The sequence below is a fragment of the Oncorhynchus clarkii genome, chromosome 5 (genome assembly GCF_045791955.1).
Source record: "Oncorhynchus clarkii lewisi isolate Uvic-CL-2024 chromosome 5, UVic_Ocla_1.0, whole genome shotgun sequence".
Taxonomy (NCBI): Eukaryota; Metazoa; Chordata; class Actinopteri; order Salmoniformes; family Salmonidae; genus Oncorhynchus; species Oncorhynchus clarkii.
Window position 1 is genome coordinate 62,473,717 of NC_092151.1, and position 23,323 is coordinate 62,497,039.

The 23,323-nt window shown below is 45.4% G+C and overlaps 1 protein-coding gene across 1 annotated transcript; it reads right to left on the reverse strand.

Moving 5' to 3' along the window:
- Positions 1 to 310: 310 nt before the first annotated feature.
- Positions 311 to 21,575, reverse strand: LOC139409168 (zinc finger and BTB domain-containing protein 7A-like). Its single transcript, XM_071153951.1, is given in 5 exon segments — positions 311 to 1,439; positions 7,443 to 8,347; positions 9,029 to 9,565; positions 21,436 to 21,479; positions 21,482 to 21,575. Coding segments are annotated over 5 exon segments (1,989 nt in total). The 3' UTR covers positions 311 to 1,030.
- Positions 21,576 to 23,323: the final 1,748 nt, after the last annotated feature.

Sequence of the window (23,323 nt, forward strand, 5' to 3'; positions counted from 1 at the left end):
AACCCCGATTGGTAAGCTAATATACCTCAGCATTAAATCATCACCACCTAATGTGTATATCTATATATATATACACACACGCATGTATACAAATGTAAAGTGTCAAGTACCCAAAGCAGTCACTCAAAAAGGGACAAACAACAATAACAAAGACAAATCAAAAAGAAAATAGAAATGAAATGTCAGGGTTGTGAGGGCTAAGAGTCAACGACGTGGTCAAGCCGAACGGCACCATGGCCATGGTAGTGCTTCAGAAACACACCCCCTCCTCCCCTCGCGTTCCCTACCCCTACAATGGAAGAGCCCCCCCAAACGTGGATTCGACTCGACATTTAAAAAAGATGAACCATAGATTTTTAAAATATATTTTATCGAGTAAGTAACACTTAAATCAAACCCTTGTCTGATTCTTTCTGAAGCCTTTAGAAAAAAGGAAGCTGCATCAGAGGTGTGGGTAAGTTAATCTTGCATATATTGCCATATTCTGACAATACTGTTTCTATGGTAACTGTACATTTTAGAACTGCAAAAGAATAGAAAAAGATTGGTTGCTTTCCATCTGAATATGAGAGATTACACTCAGTTCACCCCTGCAGCAGTTAGTAGGTGTGGGACACCTCATCGCTTGGCTCTGAATTCAAAACCTATTTTAACTGCATAGTTTGCTCAGGGTTTTCTGTTGTTTTGTTATGCATATAAAGCATTTTTGCCAAATGTATAAAAACCTAGATCAGACAGAAATGACCCAGAAAGGAGACATCATGGGTGTGTGATTTGAAGCGTTCCTTGCTATTTAACAGGACACTGACTCATGTTTGTCTGTTGTGTCTACTGTTTCCTAAAGCAAAGAAATAAAAGAAACTGAAAATATTAGATTTGTGACACCCTGATTTGGTTTATAGAGAAATAGTTAGTTGTGTTTTTTGTATTTTTGCCTTAGCGTGTTTTTTTTCTCCTCTTGTTTCGGCAGCGGCCCCTCCAGGGGCCAAGTATGACTATGGCGTCCAGCGTCCCTCCCTGTCTCCCTGCCTCAGTGCCCCGGCTCCTCTGGCCTCTCCTGGGGCTGGGGACTGTGTGCATGGACCCTGGAGGCCCCCTCTGCCGAGGCTGCCTCCATGCGCCGTCTCTCCCTGCCACTGCGAGGGCCGGGGCCCACCAGCCCCATGGAGGCCTCCAGGAGCCCGGGGTCCCGTACCCGAGGCTTGCGGCCCCGGCGGGAGGGGATACCGTTGCAGCCGTCCTTCTTGAGGTGGCGGTGCAGGTGGTCTGAACGCACAAAAGTCTTAAAGCAGCTGGAGCACTGGTAGGGCCGCAGGCCTGTGTGCACGCGCATGTGGTTCTTCAGGTCGTAGTTGTGGGCGAACGCAGCACCACACTGCGTACACAGGTAAGGCTTCTCTCCCGTATGCTTACGCATGTGAACCTTGAGCTTGTCCTGCCTGCGGAGGAAGAACACAGAGGTTCAGTTCAAGACAACTGAGAATTGATTAGTACAGTAGGAACTCTGATAGCAACAAGGTTAAAGTACTAAGTAAACTACTACTATTAACCAAACAATAGGAATCACAATCTTATACACATTTTCATAGCCATTTCTGTCTATTATATTTTAGAAAAACAACCATTTGAACCATGTCTGTGTTGACATTGATAAAAAGTATAAAATGTTCCAAAACGTAGCTATTTATCTTTGCAATATATGACACAGTACACCTGGTTATATTGAGGAACGTGTGATCTTAAAGTAAGGTGTTTGGCGTGGGCAGGGTGGCGGCCCACGGGTGATTTATTTATTTCTGAGTCCATTTTTTAAACTTTGTTTATTGTTGGACATAAGACTGTAAAAACAACAGCAAATCAGCTCCAAGTGATTTTCATTTTTGGAAATCTTTCCAAAGTATTCCAAAGAGAATCTATGCGATCGCATATAAATGTAAGCAAGGTTTGAAATGATTATGTTTTAGTCAAATATTATATCTGTTTGGGCTTCTTGCGGTCAATTTGCAGTCTACAAAGGACTTGCCATTATGTTCCGGCCCCCTGACCCTCCGCTCAATAACAAATTTGCCCGCTGCTAAATCTAGTTGATGATCCCTGGCCTTGGGTGAACGTGCCTATGGAGGCAGTTTGTCCTCCTCTCTCCTTCACTATAACAGCTGATGGACCACTCCCAGGTATTTATTTTTTACTTTTTACTGCACTAAGGATATTATCGCTTGGATAACCTTATCTACTGATATGCATTGGGCTCCCGAGTGGCACAGCGGTCTAAGGCACTCCATTTCAGTGCTAGAGGTATCACAACCGGCCGTGATCGCGAGTCCCATAGGGACTTCCATAGGGGAGGGTTTGGCCGGGGTAGGCCGTCATTGTAAAATAAGAATTTGTTCTTAACTGAATTTCCTAGTTAAATAAAGGTTAAATAAAAATGGTAATTATTGTTTCTTTTTCATTCTTTATGCAGAGTGCACTGCACAGAACACCGGAAGAATTATCATTGTGAAATATGACTGGATTAATGTAATGTTTGTCTGTGTCAATTAATCCCATAAAGGGTGGGTTGCCAAATGGCGAGATTGACACAGATTTTTGTATTTATTCATTCAGTCATTCAATTCATTCCAGGTTGTTTACTCTGTCATGGCAGCCAGGTCATCTGAGGATAGACCATAAACTTCACATCTTTATCTACAACATTTCTCAAAGCACACGTAGAGACCCGGCCCAGAGCTCAATGTGGCTGGGTTCACGGGAAATCTATTTCTGGAGCAGATACCTTCACACACTAATACCTGGAAAGTGGAAATCCAATAAATTAAAAATGCTGGTGAACGAAGCACGTATAGGCAGATTCACTCACTGACCTTAAACTACACACCACCCACCCCACCTCTACACACACAGTGACACAAAGTAGCACAATGACAGAGGTGAATTATTTAAAGGGCAGGAGGAGTGATTTATTAGTGCGAGAGCAGCACACTCTTAACCCTGATCAAACAGGATTAAGATTACAATACCACCTTCCCTTCTCAGTGCACTGCCGACCGGCTGAATTTAGACGCCACATTTAGATCAGGCACGCCCACCCGCCCGCCTGCGCAAAGGGTCCTGGGTATATCCAGTGTGCAAGTCCCTTGATTAATTAATTAAGGGGATGGTTTCAAGGAAGAGATGGTGCTCTTAAATATGGGAAAACTACCCTCAACCCCTCCCCTCTATCTCTGAATACCATCCAGTTTGATTTCTATTTGCCATATATTTTTAACTGTGCTGTTTCACAAAAGGATGGGAATAAAAACAAACAAAAAATAACTAATGAAAAAAAGATTATACAGTATGTATAAACTGGAAGTAGAAGCCTAAGTGTTGTCAATTAGTTAACTCAAATTAGGGGAGGGGTGAAAGGGTTAGGGGAAAATAATAGAGGAACATATATTTACAAAAAAAATGATATACAGTTGAGGTCAGAAGTTTACATACACTTAGGTTGGAGTCATTAAAACTCGTTTTTCAAACACTCCACAAATGTCTTGTAAACAAACTATAGTTTTGGCAAGTCAGTTAGGACATCTACTTTGTGCATGACACAAGTAATTCTCCAACAATTGTTTACAGACAGATTATTTCACTTTATCACAATTCCAGTGGGTCAGAAGTTTACATACACTGAGTTGACTGTGCCTCTAAACAGCTTGGAAAATTTCAGAAAATGATGTCATTAGAAGCTTCTGATAGGCTAATTGACATAATTTGAGTCAATTGGAGGTGTACCTGTGGATGTATATCGAGGCCTATCTTCAAACTCAGTGCCTCTTTGCTTGACATCATGGGGAAATCAAAAGAAATCACACCTCTGAAAAAAAAAAATTGAAGACCTCCACAAGTGTGGTTCATCCTTGAGAGCAATTTCCAAACACCTGAAGGTACCACGTTCATCTGTACAAACAATAGTACGCAAGTATAAACACCATGGGACCACACAGCCGTCATACCGCTCAGGAAGGAGACACCTTCTGTCTCCTAGAGATGAACGTACTTTGGTGCGAAAAGTACAAATCAATCCCAGAAAAGCAAAGGACCTTGTGAAGATACTGGAGGAAACAGGTACAAAAGTATCTATATCCACAGTAAAAAGAGTCCTATATCAGCATAACCTGAAAGGCGCTCAGCAAGGAAGAAGCCACTGCTCCAAAACCGCCATTAAAAAAGCCAGACTACGGTTTGCAACTGCACATGAGGACAAAGTCTGTACTTTTTGGAGAAATGTCCTCTGGTCTGATTATTATTTTTTTGAACTGTTGGACCACGATGACCATTGTTATGTTTGGAGGGAAAAAGGGGGAGGCTTGCAAGCCGAAGAACACCATCCCAACCGTGAAGCACAGGGGTGGTAGCATGTTGTGGGGGTGCTTTGCTGCAGAAGAGACTGGTGCACTTCACAAAATAGATGGCATCATGAGGAAAGAAGATTATGTGGACATATTGAAGCAACATCTCAAGACATCAGTCAGGAAGTTAAAGCTTGGTCGTAAATGAGTCTTCCAAATGGACAATGACACCAAGCATACTTCCAAAGTTGTGGCAAAATGGCTCAAGGAAAACAAAGTCAAGGTATTGGAGTGGCCATCACAAAGCCCTTGCCTCAATTCCATAGAAAATGTGTGGGCAGAACTGAAAAAGTGTGTGCAAGCAGGGAGGCCTACAAACCTGACTCAGTTACACCAGCTCTGTCAGGAGGAATGGGCCAAAATTCACCCAACTTATTGTGGGAAGCTTGTAGAAGGGTACCCAAAACGTTTGACCCAAGTTAAACAATTGAAAGGCAAGGTTACCAAATACTAATTGAGTCTATGTAAACTTCTGACTCACTGGGAATGTGATGAAAGAAATAAAAGCTGAAATAAATAATTCTCTCTACTATTATTCTGACATTTCACATTCTCAAAATAAAGTGGTAATCCTAACTGACCTAAGACAGGCAATATTTACTAGGGTTGAATGTCAGGAATTGTGAAAAACTGAGTTTAAATGTATTTGGCTAAGGTGTATGTAAACTTTCGACTTCAACTGTACATACAGTACCAGTCAAAAGTTTGGACACACCTACTCATTCCAGGGTTTAATATATTTGTACTATTTTCTATATTGTACAATAATAGTGAAGACATCAAAACTATGAAATAACATATATGGAATCATGTAGTAACCAAAAAAGCTTTAAATCAAAATATATTTGAGGTTCTTCAAAGTAGCCACTCTTTGCCTTGATGACAGCTTTGAACACTCTTGGCATTCTTTCAACCAGCTTCACCTGGAATGCTTTTCCAACAGTCTTGAAGGAGTTCCCACATTTGCTGAGCACTTGTTGGCTGCTTTTCCTTCACTCTGCGGTCCAACTCATCCCAAACCATCTCAATTGGGTTGAGGTCGGGTGATTGTTGAGGCAAAGTAATCTGATGCAGCACTCCATCACTCTCCTTCTTGGTCAAATTGCCCTTAGATAGCCTGGAGGTGTGTTTTGGGTCATTGTCCTGTTGAAAAACAAATGATAGTCCCACTAAGCACAAACCAGATGGGATGGTGTATTGCTGCTGAATGCTGTGGTAGCCATGCTGGTTAAGTGTGCATTGAATTCTAAATTAATCACAGACGGTGTTAACAGCAAAGCACCCCCACACCATCACACCTCCTCCTCCATGCTTCATGGTGGGAACCACACATGCGGTTATTATCCGTTCACCTACTCTACGTCTCACAAAGACATGACGGTTGGAATCAAAAATATCAAATTTGTAAATCTGACCAAAGGATACATTTCCACAGGTCTAAAGTCTATTTCTCGTCTTTCTTGGCCCAAGCAAGTCTCTTCTTATTATTGGTGTCCTTTAGTAGTGGTTTCTTTGCAGCAATTCGACCATGAAGGCTTGATTCATGCAGTCTCCTCTGAACAGTTGATGTTGAGATGTGTCTGTTACTTGAACTCTGTGAAGCATTTATTTGGGCTGCAATTTCTGAGGCTGGTAACTCTAATGAACTTATCCTCTGCAGCAGAGGTAACTCTGGGACTTCCTTTCCTGTGGCAGTCCTCATGAGAGGCAGTTTCATCACAGCACTTGAGGGTTTTTGCGACTGCACTAGAAGAAACTTTCAAAGTTGTTGAAATGTTCCGTATTGACTGACTGTGTCTTAAAGTAATTATGGACTGTCATCTGTCTGATTATTTGAGCTGTTCTTGCCATAATATTGACTTTGTCTTTTACCAAATAGGGCTATCTTCTGTATACCACCCCTACCTTGTCACAACACAACTGATTGGCTAAAACGCATTAACAAGGAAAGAAATTCCACAAATTAACAAGGCACACCCTTTAATTGAAATGTATTCCAGGTGACTGTCTCATGAATCTGGTTGAGAGAATGCCAAGCGTGTGCAAAGCTGTCATCAAGGCAAAGGGTGGTTACTTTTAAGAATCGCATAGAAAATATATTTTTGATTTGTTTAACACTTTTTTTGGTTACTACATGATTCCACATGTGTTATTTCATATGTTTGTTGTCTTCACTATTATTCTACAATGCAGAAAACAGTACAAATAAATGAGTAGGTGTGTCAGTTTTTGACTGGTACAGTATATATTTACAAAATAATATATGGGGGACTGGAAATGATGCAGACAGTTACATTGATGGAAGCTACAATCCATTTGCAATATTAAAGCTGATCTACCCCCTAAAAAAAAAATAATAATGATCTACCCCCTAAAAAAAAAATATTATCATACAGGGAAACCAGTAATTGTAGTACACACTGGCCTGTAGCCAGCTGGGCTGTCTGAGCAGGGGCAGATTTCATTAACTGGCTAGGGACTGGGAGAGAGAGAAGGCCGGTTCTGCCGTGAGCAATAATCAACAAACTCAGGGATCAGTAAGTTCAAAACAAATTACGGCATTGGCACAGATAGGGCACCACTCTGCTTTTAACCTCACTGCCTGTATCAGAACAAACATTTTATAGCAGCCTCCTCCTCGATAGCCTGTTATACCACCCCCCCGTTAACATTCCAGGACTTTGCCATGAGCCCCGTCTCCATAAAACACATCTTTATGACACTCTGTCCCCAATCACTAGAAGAAATATGTTCATCTCTGACTAAAGTTTTCCAGAAAGGTCTTGGCAAAATGATCCATATTATTACATGGGGTGGGGGAGGGACATCTAGGAGATCATTTGTTTCCTATGCTATCAACAATGTTTCTCACTTTGTTTTCAGGATAGTGAAGTAATTAATTGACATCTAGCAAACATTTGGCTAAAGTAGCTATTGCTAAGCAGGAGTGTCCTTGGCTGTGGGACAACAGTGGTCTTGTTTTTCCTCCAGCCCTCTTCCTGACCATGAGTAGGTGTGACATGGGTGGTCAGTGCATTAATTGGGGCGTACCTGGTGAAGCGCACTTTGCAGATGGCGCACTCGTAGGGCTTCTCTCCCGTGTGCGTGCGGATGTGGCGGGGTAGCTTGCCTGCACCCTGGATGACTTTGGAGCAGATTGGGCACTTCTGGAAGGCCTTGGAGCGCATCTTCCTCTCCCCTCCACCCCCTCCTCTCTCTTCTCCTCCTCCTCCCCTCTCTCCTCCCCCTCTATCTTGGCTGGAGCCTCCCCGTGTCGCCCAGAGTGGCAGCAGTCCCTGTGAGACGGCGGCGTCTTCATGCTGTGTGCTGTTAAAGTAATTCAAGTAAAACTCCACGTCCGGGTCCTCCCCCTCCCCCAGCTCCTCACCGGCCGCGGCCCGCTCCTTCTGCCTCTCGATGGAGTCCATCATCTGCTGCAGGAGTGCGCTGGCAGAGCCTCTCTCCCCATCCCGCATGCCATCTTCCTCCTCTTCCTCCTCCGGCTCCAGTTTGGGCTTCGTGGGGAGGAAGAAATGTCCGTTCTGGGCAGGGGCGTAGAAAGAGGCCCCTGGCCCCCCTCCATTCCCCCTGGCCCAGGTCAGCATGTCCCTGCGGTTCTCAGAGTGCTCCACCTTTACTTCGTCCTCCTCGTCGTCCTCCTCATCATCTGGGTCCTGTGTGGGGGCCTGGGCAAGGTCCAGGGGAGAGCAGAACTCGCTGGGGCCCCCGGGGACCCCGTTGCTGTGGGACCCATTGCCATGGTTAAAGTGCAGGTGTGTGGGCATGTCCCTGAGCTCTGGCGTGCTGCAGCTGCTGCTCCAGTGGGCCCCTCTCTGGAAGTATTCTAGATACTCCCGGGCCCGCAGTCGATTCCCCTGCTGCCCCCATCCTCCTCCACCCTTCCCACCATCCCCCTCATCATCATCATCATCCTCCTCTCCTCGCTCACTGCCCGCCTATGAAAAAACAAAACAGGATTTCATAACTCTCACACACTCACAATCATACTCAGACACACACAAAACAGAACGACACATTACCATGAATAGGACCACGCCACTAATTTCTACATTTTGAAGCGTAGTATGTAACTGCAATATGCTTTGTCTATGTAATGCAGCTTGTGAAAAAGCACACTGTCCTGAGACTCAGAGACTGGTGTTGGCCCAGCACGGGTAAGTGTTAAAAGTTTAGTGTTATTGTGACCCCAGGGTGTGGATGTGTGTTTGGCAGTGTGAGAGAGAGAGAGATTAATGAAGAGCATGATGTAAGCGTGCTGACTATGTGATGGCCAAAGACTGATGATGGAGTGTTTGTTTGGTAGAGTGACGCGATGACAGAGGTTGTGTGGTAAGTGGTCTGTGGCGGCGCAGTTGGATGGAAATCAAGCATGGCATTTACAACACAATAGTTATAACTCAAAACAAGAGAGGTTTGACTGATTTCCACATAGGTCGTACTGAATACATGTATTTTAACTGTACGGTAAGTCTCTTTAGATAAAATAGTTTGTTAAGTGACTATATTTCGATGCAGATCTACCCGCAGGACATACTAGTAAAGGTGATGGGATGTAAGGATAGGACAGAGACTGTTGACGGAATGTTAAGATAGTGTTGTCATGATGACCAGCCTACCGGCGGGGAGAGCACTTTGGTGTCCAGCAGGTGAGTGCAGACTTCCTGGACGGGCGGGATCTCCAGCAGGCGGGCGGCAGCCAGGATGTCTCCCACGGAGCTGTGACTGATCGTTAGCGTGGCTGTATAGGCAAAGTCCAGCAGGGCGCCTAGGGCCTCGGCCGCCACAAAGTCTATGGTGTAGACGTTCTGCTGGCTGGCGGTCGGGCCCGAGGTGAACAACTTGTGGAAGTAGGAGCTGCAGGAGGCCAGGACCGAACGGTGGGCAGTGAATTCCCTCTCCTGGGTGATCAGGAGCACGTCGCACAGAAGGCCGCTGAGGCGCTGCTTGTTCAGACTGCCCAGGATGTCTGCGCTGTGCTCGGGGAAGGGGATGCCCACTGGGCCTTCCTCTGCCGCTTCCCCCCCCCCCCCACCCCTGAGCCGCCGCCCACCCCTCCCACCGGCTCCCGACGACATCTTCCACCAGCCTGCCGCCGAGCCGCCAATCACAGCCGCCGCCCGCGTGTCCGTCCTGCCGTCTGTCCGTCTGCCTGTCTGAGGGAGGAAGAGATGGAGAGGATCAGTTCTCAGTCTTTAAGACACACATATGCCCAGTTCAATTCCTAGGCAATACTCCTTGGGATTGGGTAGGCACAGTATTACAGTAGCAATGCACGGTAGGCTAGGTGCCTCAGGGTAAGGGCTGGGGGTTATTTTGAAATTACAGTAATTTCAATGTGCTCCGACAGGCTTCAGCCATCACACCGGAGACAACACATGAAAATAACATTGGCAAGAGTTGCATGTGGGCAATTTCACAGTAACGGAATTAGTCTTGACTCCAATTTTATACTTTAAAAAGTTAAACAAACCGTAAAACTCTATGCGCAAGGACTACTTTGAACAATGTACACAGAACATTTCACAAAAACATATTTATTGGCAGAATTGAATTATGGTAAAATCCCCCTTTTTATGAGACTATGTTTTCCAAAAACTCTTTAAATATCTGCTCCGAATTAAGATTCAAAAATGCCTGCAGAAAGAATGGGGTGTCAGCTATGACATATTGAGTTAAAACAAAGTTTATTTTGGTTATTAAACTACAGTAAGTGCAGTGGATTTACAACCGTTAATGGAATTACAGTAACAGAATTAGATCATGGTCCCTGATCTGTACTATACAGAAATGCATCATTCTGGATATGAATATAATTATCTTCATTGTGATGTATCCAGAATAGGTACACAAAAAATAGGGAATATGCAATATCCTTCTTTTGCCTATTTGGTTGTTATTTTAACGAGCTCCTCCCCGAAATAAGACCACATTTGGTTGTTATTCTAACGAGCTCCTCCCCGAAATAAGACCACATTTGGTTGTTATTCTAACGAGCTCCTCCCCGAAATAAGACCACATTTGGTTGTTATTCTAATGAGCTCCTCTCCGAAATAAGACCACATTTGGTTGTTATTCTAACGAGCTCCTCCCCGAAATAAGACCACATTTGGTTGTTATTCTAACGAGCTCCTCCCCGAAATAAGACCATATTTGGTTGTTATTCTAATGAGCTCCTCTCCGAAATAAGACCACATTTGGTTGTTATTCTAACGAGCTCCTCCCCGAAATAAGACCACATTTGGTTGTTATTCTAACGAGCTCCTCCCCGAAATAAGACCACATTTGGTTGTTATTCTAACGAGCTCCTCCCCGAAATAAGACCACATTTGGTTGTTATTCTAACGAGCTCCTCCCCGAAATAAGACCACATTTGGTTGTTATTCTAACGAGCTCCTCCCCGAAATAAGACCACATTTGGTTGTTATTCCAACGAGCTCCTCCCCGAAATAAGACCACATTTGGTTGTTATTTTAACGAGCTCCTCCCCGAAATAAGACCACATTTGGTTGTTATTCTAACGAGCTCCTCCCCGAAATAAGACCACATTTGGTTGTTATTCTAACGAGCTCCTCCCCGAAATAAGACCACATTTGGTTGGTCCGAACCACACTAAATCTGAACCAGTCATAGATATCTATGTTTCACAGTAAAGTACAGTAAATATGTTCAGTACACTACATAATACTGTACTCATGTGTTCTACTCAACTGTATACTACTGTACAGTGTTGGTTAGTGCCATTCAGAATTAGGTAGGATGATTTTTATTACAGCATATTGGATGACTGTCATTCATATTCCATTCACCAGTTCAGTGTAACATTGACAGGTTTAGGCTACTACATGAAACTCTAATTTGCCCAATACCCATGAGGTTGCTACAACCTAGGCTATGAATTAAAGTTTACAACGTAAGTGCACAGGTCAAGAGACAAATTAGAGTAATCAAGGTGAAAGACAGTGACCCATTCAATACCACCTTACACACTCTCACCTGCATCTAGCTGATCTAGGGTGTAATCATTAGCCCAAACCGTTACAATGCGTTCTGTTTTTTTTTGATAAATTCTTGTAGGTTCCTCCCCGTTTCGTTTGCTTCCATTTAAGAAATATTTTGCAACAGAATGGGTGGAATGACTACACGCCTGATCACCCTCACACACAGTTGACTTTCCTCTGACCATTTCACTTTGCTTGTGTACTCTACTTTTCTGTACTGTTCTCTATATTGGTTGGTTCAGATTTAGTCCGGCCAGAGCGGACCAAACTACTTTTCAACGTCCATGGACGTCCGGGATCAGTCGATCAGTCGGTGCTGAGTGGTTGAGGATGCTTGTTACAGTAAATGGAAAGAGGGTAGGTGGTAGCTGTAATGGTACCTGTCAGTAAGAGCTGGGAGAGGTGACATTAACTGGAGAGAGAAGAGGCAGAGAGAGGTTGTCCAGACTGCTTTCACAGTCCTGCTTTGACCATCAGATGACAGAAAGAAAACAATTATGAGCTGAACATAACAGTATGCCAGTGGAAGGGAGGACAGTAGCAGGTGAACCAACTGTGGTTTTTGGCAACTATGATTTCCCATTGTAGCCAATTCAATTATAGTAATTCCGTTACTGATTTATTATTAGTGAAAAACAATTGGTAGGTCTACCTGTCCTTGTTACTTCTGTGAACGTTCATTGTCCTCCCTCATGAGGGAGAGAAATTACAAAATATCTTAAAGATATGTAGGTTTGCGGAAACGGAATTACAAGACAAGGCAATGTTTTTTAAGGTAAATTATTTCTCCAAAACAAAATATACAGTAAGTGTTGATATTCGTTGGCAGGTGTCTTTTCGTCAACATTGTGTTTTAATGTACAGTTGAAGTCAGAAGATTACATGCACTTTAGTTTTTCAAACACTCCACAAATTTCTTGTTAAACTATAGTTTTGGCAAGTTGGTTAGGGCATCTACTTTGTGCATGACACAAGTTATTTCTCCAACAATTGTTTACATACAGATTATTTCACTTATATTTCACTGTATCACAATTCTAGTGGGTCAGACGTTTCCTGTGCCTTTAAACAGCTTGGAAAATTCCAGAAAAAGATGTCATGGCTTCAGAAGCTTCTGATAGGCTAATTGACATAATTTGAGTCAATTGGAGGTGTACCTATGGATGTATTTCAAAGCCTACCTCAAAATGCAGTGCCTCTTTGCTTGACATCTTGGGAAAATCAAAAGAAGTCAGACAAAAATTGTAGACCTCCAAAAGTCTGGTTCATCCTTGGGAGCAATTTCCAAACGCCTGAAGTGACCACCTTCATCTGTACAAACAATAGTACGCAAGTATAAACATCATGGGAACACGCAACTGTCATACTGCTCAGGAAGGAGACGCATTCTGTCTCCTAGAGATGAACGCACTTTGATGCGAAAAGTGCAAATCAATCCCAGAACAACAGCAAAGGACCATGTCTTCACAAGGAAACAGGTACAAAAGTATCTATATCTACAGAAAAACGAGTCCTATGTCGACGTAACCTGAAAGGCTCCTCAGCAAGGAAGACGCCACTGCTCCAAAACCGCCATTAAAAAAGCCAGACTACGGTTTGCAACTGCACATGGGGGGACAAAGATTGTACTTTTTGGAGAAATGTTCTCTGGTCTAATGAAACAAAATATAACTGTTTGGCCATATTGACCATTGTTATGTCTGGAGGAAAAAGGGGGAGGCTTGCAAGCCGAAGAACACCATCCCAACCGTGAAGCACGGGGGTGGCAGCCTCATGTTGTGGGGGTGCTTTGCTGCAGGAGGGACTGGTGCACTTCACTAAATAGATGTCATCATGAGGAAATAAAATGATGTGGATATATTGAAGCAACATCTCAAGACATTAGTCAGGAAGTTAAAGCTTGGTTGCAAATGGGTCTTCCAAATGGACAATGACACCAAGCATACTTCCAAAGTTGTGGCAAAATGGCTTAAGGAAAACAAAGTCAAGGTATTGGATATTTGACCCAAGTTAAACAATTTAAAGGCAATGCTACCAAATACTAATTAAGTGTACTTCTGACCAACTGGGAATGTGATGAAATAAATAAAAGCTGAAATAAATAATTATCTCTACTATTATTCTGACATTTCACATTCTTAAAATAAAGTGGTGATCCTAACTGACCTAAGACAATTTTTACTAGGATTAAATGTCAGGAATTGTGAAAAACAGATTTTTAAATGTATTTGGCTAAGGTGTTTGTAAACTTCCAACTTCAACTATGGCTTCATTTCTCAAAAATATAGACTCAGCTTTCATTTGACACCCAATTAGATATGCTCTAATGAACTTCCCGCCAGTGCTCATTGGTCCTTGGTCCTTATAGAAATACTAATGTTTTTGAAACATTGCTCACTAATATCACAATAACGTGGCTTGTCACTGCAAGTAATGGACCGGTTTTGACTCTGCTCACTCTGATACTGAAGATCAAATAACTATTAAATCACGTCAGAATTACTATGGGCTGGTTACTGTGAAGAACCCAAAGTTCTTCACAGTGTGACACACTGTTTTTTATGAACTCAGTCCGGCTTTCAACTTACTCTTGAACGTTGTAATAGTAGAATGCCATTTCGAAATTGGGACGTGCATAATCAGTTTACCTCTTGTCATGTCTGTCACTTTATACCTTAAACACCAGGCCCCAAATGATGATGAAACATAATCAACGTACAACACTACAGTTACCATGATTTCACTGACCATCAGCTATTGGCAGACATTGTATTTACAAACCAATCTAATAGAAACTATAGCTATGGCATACATCCTTCAGTGTTGAATTAGCTGGAACGCTGGATATATTGGCCCACTGCTGAACCTATTACCATGAGAGAGAGTGAAGGGCAGTTTAAGGGAGAGCAGGGAGGATCAGAGTGCATGCTGGGAGGAGGAGCAGAGGCGGGGCTCTGTGCAGCAGCCTGTGCATTGCTCTGTCAGTTAGGGTAGGGGGAGGCTGCCGGTTACAGACCCTGTGGAAAAACCCCACTGGAGGATGACACGCACAAGCTGCAAGGGATCGCTATTAAAAAGGGAGGTTGTCAATCCAGTCTGAGCCGGTTACCCCACCCTGTACTGTGTGCCAAGTTTCAGGAAAGGCTGTCCCCTCGCTCACGTGTGAAGGGGGGATTAAAATTATAGATTGCAGCTTGCCTGCGCGGGGGAGGGGGGGCTCAGCAACGCAAGCCCTCCCTGATTTGTCTATTTACACACACACAAAAAAGCCAGCCCCTCCATTCTCCATCTGCCAGGGAGACCCAGCAGGGGGTGAGGCCAGGGGGTTTATTCTCTAGAAGAGCAATGCATTCAAATGACATTCCTTCAGATCAAGCCTCTTGGTATGTACACTAGACCTGTTCAACCTGGCTGCCTCTCCTCTCCCCTGCTCGGCTCTTTCCCACACCTCCTCACAAAGCTCCACCTCTCTCCACACCTAGAACTCTGGCACTGTGTCAGCACTAACCACAGGTCATACTTAGGTAACGCTCTCTGAGAAGTCAATTCTGGGTACTACGAACATAACTGCCCTTACTCTGCTATTAACTCCACTCCAACACTGTTGACAAAGATTCAAATCCTTAAAACAGACCTGTCAGTCAACTCGTGTGACATACACGCATTGGCCAGTTTATTAGGTACACCACCCTGTTTAAGAAAATGTTTTTCTCCTACAGTGAGTCAAGTGGCCATGGCTTGCTATATAAAGCAGGCAGAAATGGAGGAATTCAGTTACTGTTCAATTGAAAGTTAGAATGGGCAAAACGCGCGACCTAAGTGACTGAGCGTGGCATAATCATCAGTGCCAGGCGCGTCGGATCCAGTGTCTCAGAAATGTCCGGCCTCCTGGGACTTTCACACACGACACATCTAAGGTTTACAGAGAATGATGTGAACATCAGTCAGCAGCAGCCTGTGGGCGAAAACAGCTCCTTTATGAGAGGTCAAAGGAGAACGTCAAGAATAGCGGAAGCTAAAGGGTGGGCCACAAACAGGCAAATAAAGGAGCAGTACAACAGTGGTGTGCAGAACAACATGTTGGAACGCCTTGTTATGGATGGGCTGTTGCAGCAGACGACCACACCGGGTTCCACTCCTTTAAGCTAAAAACAAGAAGAAGCGGCTCCAGTGGGACACGATCACCAACACTGGACAATTGAGGAGCGGAAAAACATTGCCTGGTCCGACGAATCCCGGTTCCTGTTGCGTCATGCTGATAGTAGTCAGGATTTGGCGTAAAAGCATAAGTCCATGGCCCCATCCTGCCTGGTGTCAATGGTACAGGCTGGTGCCGGTGGTGTAATGGTGTGGGGAATGTTTTCCTGGCACATGTTCGGTTCCTTGATACCAATTGAGCAAAGGTTCAGCTCCCCGAAGAATTCAGGTTGTTCTGGAGGCAAAGGGGGTCCGACCCGGCACTAGATGGGTGTACCTAATAAACTGTGTATAAACACTTTTCTAAGTATGGAAAACCGGTCCATCTGTCTCGTGGTAATCTTAAAACAACAAGCTTGCAGCCTTGCACATGCAAATAATACTGTCCCACTTGGTCCCATTCAGAGTAGTGTGTGTCTTTTATTCATGACACAATGGCCTTTCATTTTGGCTCAAACCCAGTTAGCCTACTCTTTCTCCTTTAACCCTCTACCATTTTGATACGCAACTGACCACACCGCCACTACAACCTCTCCCATTGTCTTCCTGATAAAATTGCCCTGTCTGACATGGGCAAATGTTATTATCCTCCAACTCTCATCTGAATATGCTGTGGGAGGGGAGTGAGGGCAGAGAGAGAGGGATAGGGAGAGTCACAGAGAGAGAGGGCAACCACAGGGATAACGGTCACGTCCTTCACAGTGTGGAAATAGATCCTGGGTGAGCCTACAGAGACTCAAGCCGAGTCAACCTGCTCTCACTGATGCTGCTGTTTACTGCACCAGGCTGCTGGGCTGGTCCCTGGTGAAAACCTGCTTACACATTATCCCCAGGACATACATGCCTGACCCTGGGTCACACACAGCTCTGTGGAGGGGAGAAGAGGCTGAAAGGAGTTAAAACAGCACAGCATACAGTCCACTGAGGCATCCAGCTGCTCTGTCATGTCCTTTACACAGGAGCTATAGGGAGAGTAAAGGCCCAGGCCAGGAATAACCCACAAAGATGACCCAAGAAAGAAAGAGGAAAAACTGTACAAACAAACCTGATCCTGACACCTTCTCATGGCTTGAAACATTCCTTATCACTTATTCATGGCTGTGGGTGAGAGGCTGCAGCACCACACCGTCTCAGTTCCCAGGGCCGCCACCGACCAAGAGCTGCCTGCCTAGTTCACTGGGTCCCACTCCGCACGCAGAGCGCTGCTTTGCAAGTCAAACCACTACTTACTGCTGCAGATCCCACTCCTCCCCCACCATCACTCAACAATAACCCCTGCGCTTGCGCCAAGCAAACGTTGAGAGCCGCTATCAAGATTAGATTTCGGGGATGATCCAACGCAAGACTAGGACAGGGATCATCAACTAGATTCAGCTGCGGGACGATTTTTTCTTGAACGGTTGGTCGGGGGACGGAACATAATTACAAATCATTTGCAGACTGCAAACTGACCGCAAGAAGCCCAAATCGATATATTTGACTAAAACAATAATTTCCAACCTTGCTTACATATGTATATGATCACATCTCTCTATTATGCATGGGAATACTTCGGAACACATTTCCAAAATGTAAAATCACTTTGAGCCAATTTCTTGGTGTTTTTACAGTCTTATGTCCAACAATGAAAATTCTCAAAAACAATAATTCAATATTTTTGCTTTTGCTCAGAAAACTTGGGGGGCCAAATAAATCCACCTGGGCTTTTCTTAAAACCTGTGAGAGATAGATGGGCTTCTCCCCTAGTTACAGTAGTTCCCTTCTTATTTAATAACCATTACAGCGATATGTTGTGGTTAAACCGGTAGTTATAAACGTGGTTATAAACTGGGTGGTGCGTTTTACTGGAAATATCATCTCAGGTCAACTGAAACCCGTGTCAAAGGATCTACAGTCTGTCCTACACATACAATTCATCCTGGAGTACAATGACTATCAACCTTACCCAGATCAACCTCAGGTGTTCCTTACATGACAAAAAATGTATGTCACTTCAACTAAGTTCTTTACTATGATGCTTTTTAAGATTAGTCAACACCACAATACTTTGTTGCTCTGCTGTGTGTGGGGGATACGTAGCATATCTGTGAATAACCAAACCAGAGTGAAACAACGAGAGCAGAAGCCAGGGTCTAACTCCTAGAAGCATAGATCGAGTAATATAGATGGACAACAGAGTTCACGTAGGCTGTCTCTCCCTGGCTGACTGTCACGGGATAAGCAGAGCCCCCTGATGATTAGTGACAGGAGTGCACGCAGCCCAGAGAAAGGGAATCACTGGATCGGGTCACAAGGGTTCAAGGTCAAGTCACAGAGGATATTACAGGATAATCGGAAAAGCTATGTGGAGAGGTGGGGGGGGCTGGACAGTTCCAAGAAGAACTAGATTCTGACTGAGGTTGAGCCTGCCTGGTCTAGTGCTAGGCTAGTGTGGCTGTGTGAGTCATTACTGCCAGGCTTGTTAGGATAGGAAGCTTGATTGGTCGTATTGGGAGCAAGCAGGAAGAGGGCGAGCAACTGATAAAACTGGAGTTGTGGGGCTGGGCTACTCGACTTGAAACACGTCCGACGTCTGCCAAAAATCAGACAATGCCCCTGACTGAAAGGTACTGGGTGAGGCAGTCTTAAAAACTCACAACCTTGACATCAGCCCACGGGATACTGTAAATTGAATGTGTTTCAAAAGTGTCTCAGACTTGAGAAACCTTAGCCACTGTAAGAAACTAACCCCTCACTGCAGGAAGGGTTTGACATCATTATCTTAAATCTTTATATCATGTTTGTCAATAAAAGTTTAGTGCAAGGGGAAGTGGGAGATTTTTATGATTTAATTTCAAAGGTCTAAGTTCCTTTAAGGGTACCATTACCCCTGAGATTGCGAGATAGCTGGTGGAGAGCCACTGTCGGGAATCACTGGCTACTGTATGGGTTTACTGTACCATCCCCCTCCTCCTTGCAAAGTAAAGTAAACCAAAGTGAAGGCTCTACTTGGCTTTCCTTGCCTCCCTCCTCCAGCCTGACTCCCTGCCTCCCTCCTCCAGCCTGACTCCCTGCCTCCCTCCTCCAGCCTGACTCCCTGCCTCCCTCCTCCAGCCTGACTCCCTGCCTCCCTCCTCCAGCCTGACTCCCTGCCTCCCTCCTCCAGCCTGACTCCCTGCCTCCCTCCTCCAGCCTCCCTGCCTCCCTCCTCCAGCCTGACTCCCTTGCCTCCCTCCTCCAGCCTGACTCCTTGCCTCCCTCCTCCAGCCTGACTCCTTGCCTCCCTCCTCCTCCAGCCTGACTCCTTGCCTCCCTCCTCCAGCCTGACTCCTTGCCTCCCTCCTCCAGCCTGACTCCTTGCCTCCCTCCTCCAGCCTGACTCCTTGCCTCCCTCCTCCAGCCTGACTCCTTGCCTCCCTCCTCCAGCCTGACTCCTTGCCTCCCTCCTCCAGCCTGACTCCTTGCCTCACTCCTCCAGCCTGACTCCTCCAGCCTGACTCCTTGCCTCACTCCTCCAGCCTGACTCCTTGCCTCACTCCTCCAGCCTGACTCCTTGCCTCCCTCCTCCAGCCTGACTCCTTGCCTCCCTCCTCCAGCCTGACTCCTCGCCTCCCTCCTCCAGCCTGACTCCTTGCCTCCCTCCTCCAGCCTGACTTAGCTGGTTCAGAAACAGCCGTGCACATCTGGCAGCAGTGTTACAGAGACACAACTTCTGCTGCTGGAGCTAGACTTTCCTAACACTGCCATGCTGTCAGTCAGGAAGTAGCGGATCCAAACTCCCACGTGGCACCAGAAACAGAACCCCTAGTAGGCCGTAAGCTACACCCATAGTGCCAAGTCCAGCAACAGCTCCTCCCCTGAGCCCTGTGCCAATCTGTGAGTGCTACCGTGCATTGTGGGCAGAGGACTTCCTGTGTGTCTGTGACAGGCGTGTAACAGAACTTGCTCTGTTATCAGATGACCATCCCTCCTTCTCCCTCTCGCTGGCTCTCTCAGACATCAGCCCACCACATTGCCCACTTCCCCCTTCAGCTTGCTAAGGAAGCTGAAACACTCACCCACCGGCCCACGTCGAGAGATAGGACGGGAACTCACCAACCATGAGATTGTCATATGGTACCCTCCCATGATCACAGGAGAGTTTGGCTAACTCTTTGATCCCTACGTAGTGCCTTAGGTCAACGTGGGATTACTCACTCAAACATCTGTTTTTTCTGACAACTATTGTCTAAGGTAGTCTAGTGTCTAATGTATGAAAACAACAACGGCATTCAGCAGAGCCAGAAAAAGGTGTGACATCTTGGAGACAACCCACCACCATGAACGTAAACCATGTAAGTGAAGTCAGACTCACAACACAACGGCCTAGTCTAACCCAGGGCTGCATCTCAGCCTCTAATTTGATCAGGTTGTGTGAACTGCTTGCTTCATGAACCAGCAGGCCCAGAACAGCCCCTATGACTCCCCCAAGACAACACAACACACAGAGCCCTGTCTGTCTGTTTGTCAGCTTGGGCCAGGAGCAGTGGGACATTTAACTGCTGACAAGGGGAGTTCACCCTTAATAAGGGGGTAGCTTATAGTTTAGCGCACCACCCAAAAGCAACACAACCCCAAAACTAGTCCTTCCAAGGCATGGCAGTGTAATAGCACGCAACCTGTCTCCTCCTGTCGCTGTGGACCTGCTAGTTTGGGGCATTATGGTGCAAAACATACAGGAATATCAAACTGTATTCAACATGCTCACCGCCAAATTGATGGGTGGTGTCTAGGGCCTACCCACAGCCACTGAAGTCCCCTACAATTCCCCTGGAGTCTATTGTGGGTAGCATGGAGTGTCCCAACTTAACCTCTTAGTGGAATTTACTCAGGCTGAAAGTACAGCCTTCTGCAATTGGCACTCAGGAGTGGCACGAGTAACATTATGACATCAACACTGTGACATTTGACAGAATGAATAATGTTTCAAACTCTGCATCTGAAATCTAACCAAACACTTCCCTGAGTCTGGGCGTCTGACAATAAAATACTCCCCTCCCTCTCTCGCTGTACCCGCACGCTTCAAAACAAGTCCAACAAGTATGTGTTGCCAGGAATACGCATCTGTGAATTAGAAAATAAGTTATGCTCCTTTAACGCCTTTTAACAAACCACCAACGTACGGACAGCTACCGTAGACTAAATTATGTTGTGACGCAAATCACACAGTGCCATAGGGGCTACTTGAGGCAAGAGGGATGTAGAGAACAACAAAAAGGGTGTGGGCAGCCGTGGAGAAGAACTGAAAGTTAATAAACGAATAAAGGAGTTCCCGAGGGCAGAGGGTAAAGTTTCCAGTTGCTCAAGATTCCATGTGCTATGATTGTGTTATGGCAGCTCATTTACTACACCTCACTAACTAGGTGAAATTGTCCACAAGAGGTGTCACATCTTCTATCCAGTTACAGGAGAGCATTGGGGGTAAGGATATATAAAGGATCTGCAGTTGGCTCATTTATTCCTAGTCTCATACATTAACAACAATAACATTACACACAATAACACCAATTCAGATGATTAGATTAACTGTACTAATTTTAAATCAAACCATTAAGTAAAGGGTTAAAAGGGCACCGTGTGTATAGCCCAAACTTTAAGACAACAGTCTCTCTAAACATGATGTGCTCAACCTGCTCTGAGCAGTGCCCTTTTTGCCATCTATTTTTTTATATGCAAGTGGGTCAGGAACTCTGAACTCTACCAAGCCCCATCTCCCTCGCTCTCTTACAAACGCAGGTCCTGGTATTTATTTCCAAGCTCTCCCCTCTTTCACTCTCAGTGTCAGGAGAGAGTGCAGTTTGAGCTCTTACCAGCTGGGCAGAAGCAGAAGCGTGTGTCTCTTCCCCAGGCCCTATCCGGCTCTCCTGTCTCCGTGTCTGGGTAGGGCCCTGCCTGGTGCCTCAGTACTGGAGCTTTTGCAGACAGGAAACTTCCGAGTGGCCCTAGTCATACAGGCAAGCCCTTGCCTGATCCCAAACAAGCAGACACCTACCACCCCCCTCTATTTTCAGCCCACTGCTCCGCTCTGGCATCTCTTCCCCTTCTGTGATTGGCTTGACAGCTGCTCACTCACCACACCTCCTTGCTGGGATAGGCTGGTAGGTGTTCCCTTTCCTGTATGGCCAAGGGCAAGGCACTCTGGGATGTGGAGTCCTTAAATGCTATTTGACCTGCTTCACAGCCCCTGCTGCAAACTACGAGTCCCAGCTTTTCCGTCCCTCACCACCCCCACTTCTCCAAGCCTGTTCCAACGTAAGCACTCAGGGCAGAATTATACACTTCAGTATGTTGCTAGCAGAATGCCAGGTATTAAAAGTACAGACCAGCCATCAAACAGGATTGTGCTGCACATGAAAAAAAGGGTCTCGACCAGAACTGTCTAAGCCACAGCCAAACACTGGGGTAGCATTCTGTGACAACCCCTCTGTCTATGTTTTAAACCCACTTCAAGACTCCTGACCTAAATTAAGACATTCTTATTCTGATAAATTCCAAACCAGCAGGAAAGAATGAACAATGCAAGTGGGTCAGGAACTTTTCCCTCCAAGCATGATTTCTTAGTGAATGACACCATCCCGAAAAGTAATTCGCTTGTCATCGTACCATGTCCTATAAAATTAGTTTTGGTTCCTCCTTCAGAACCCACCCCCCCGAACGCCACCATCCTCCTCCTCCCCTAAGTTCTCCCACCTGCCCGTAAAGTTAATGCCTCAAACACAGTTTTATTTGCCATCATAGCAAGCACAAAAGGTCAAAGCAGGAATCAGAGAAGAAATTTAGCTGGAATAAAAACAGAACCATAACTACTGACTGCAACCCATTTCACCCTCCCCCCAAGTATCTCTCTGTCCCCCTCCCTCATTCTCCTCTCCTCCTGTGCTTGCTCCCTCCTGTCGACAGGCCCTGGGTGGACAGTGGGGGGTTTGCGGGGGTGCCTTTAGCTCACCTGCGATGGCCGTGATGGTGCTTGTTGTGGGTTAGCTCAGCCCTCCTCCTCTCTGGAGCTCTCTCTAACTGTCGTGCTGCTCAAAGCCCCATATGCGCTAACCAAGCAGCAGCAGATCAACTCAATTCCCTTCCTGGTTTCTGGAGGGCAAAGAGGTCCCTCCCTTTCTCTCCCTCTCCCTCCCTCTCTCTTAAAGAAACAGCATTCCCCTCAATGTTTCTCTTCCTCTCCTCTCTGGGGGAGCAAAGTAAAAGAGATATTCACCTGCGATCAAGAGTGGACATTCATCATATCGATCACATAAAAAATGACAAATTTGTACTCGACTTCATCCTCTTGCTTTTGAAAGTATATGTTGATAGAGTTGTAAACAGCATCCAGATTAATTGGTTATGATCGGATTATAGTTGTTACTCTTGTCTTTTCTCTTCTCTCCTACTGTATCTCTCTCTCGCGCCTTGAGATGAGTCGCACCCACCCATCCCATAGCCTGAGGTCCTAGTGTCCCACCCCAAAAACAAGCCTTGGCACATTCCAGGACACAGGGGCTGCCAGCAACCCCCTCGACACCCATACCTTCATCTCTCCCCCTTCTCACGTTGTACAGTAACATCTTAACCACATGCCTCACCTCTTCATTCATACCAAGCCCACTTTTACCAATGTTTTTTCGGTGGCGTGGAAGACACCAGTCAAAATCAATCAGGTTTATATCACTTAGAAGAACTCATTTTGACTGATTTCTAACACGC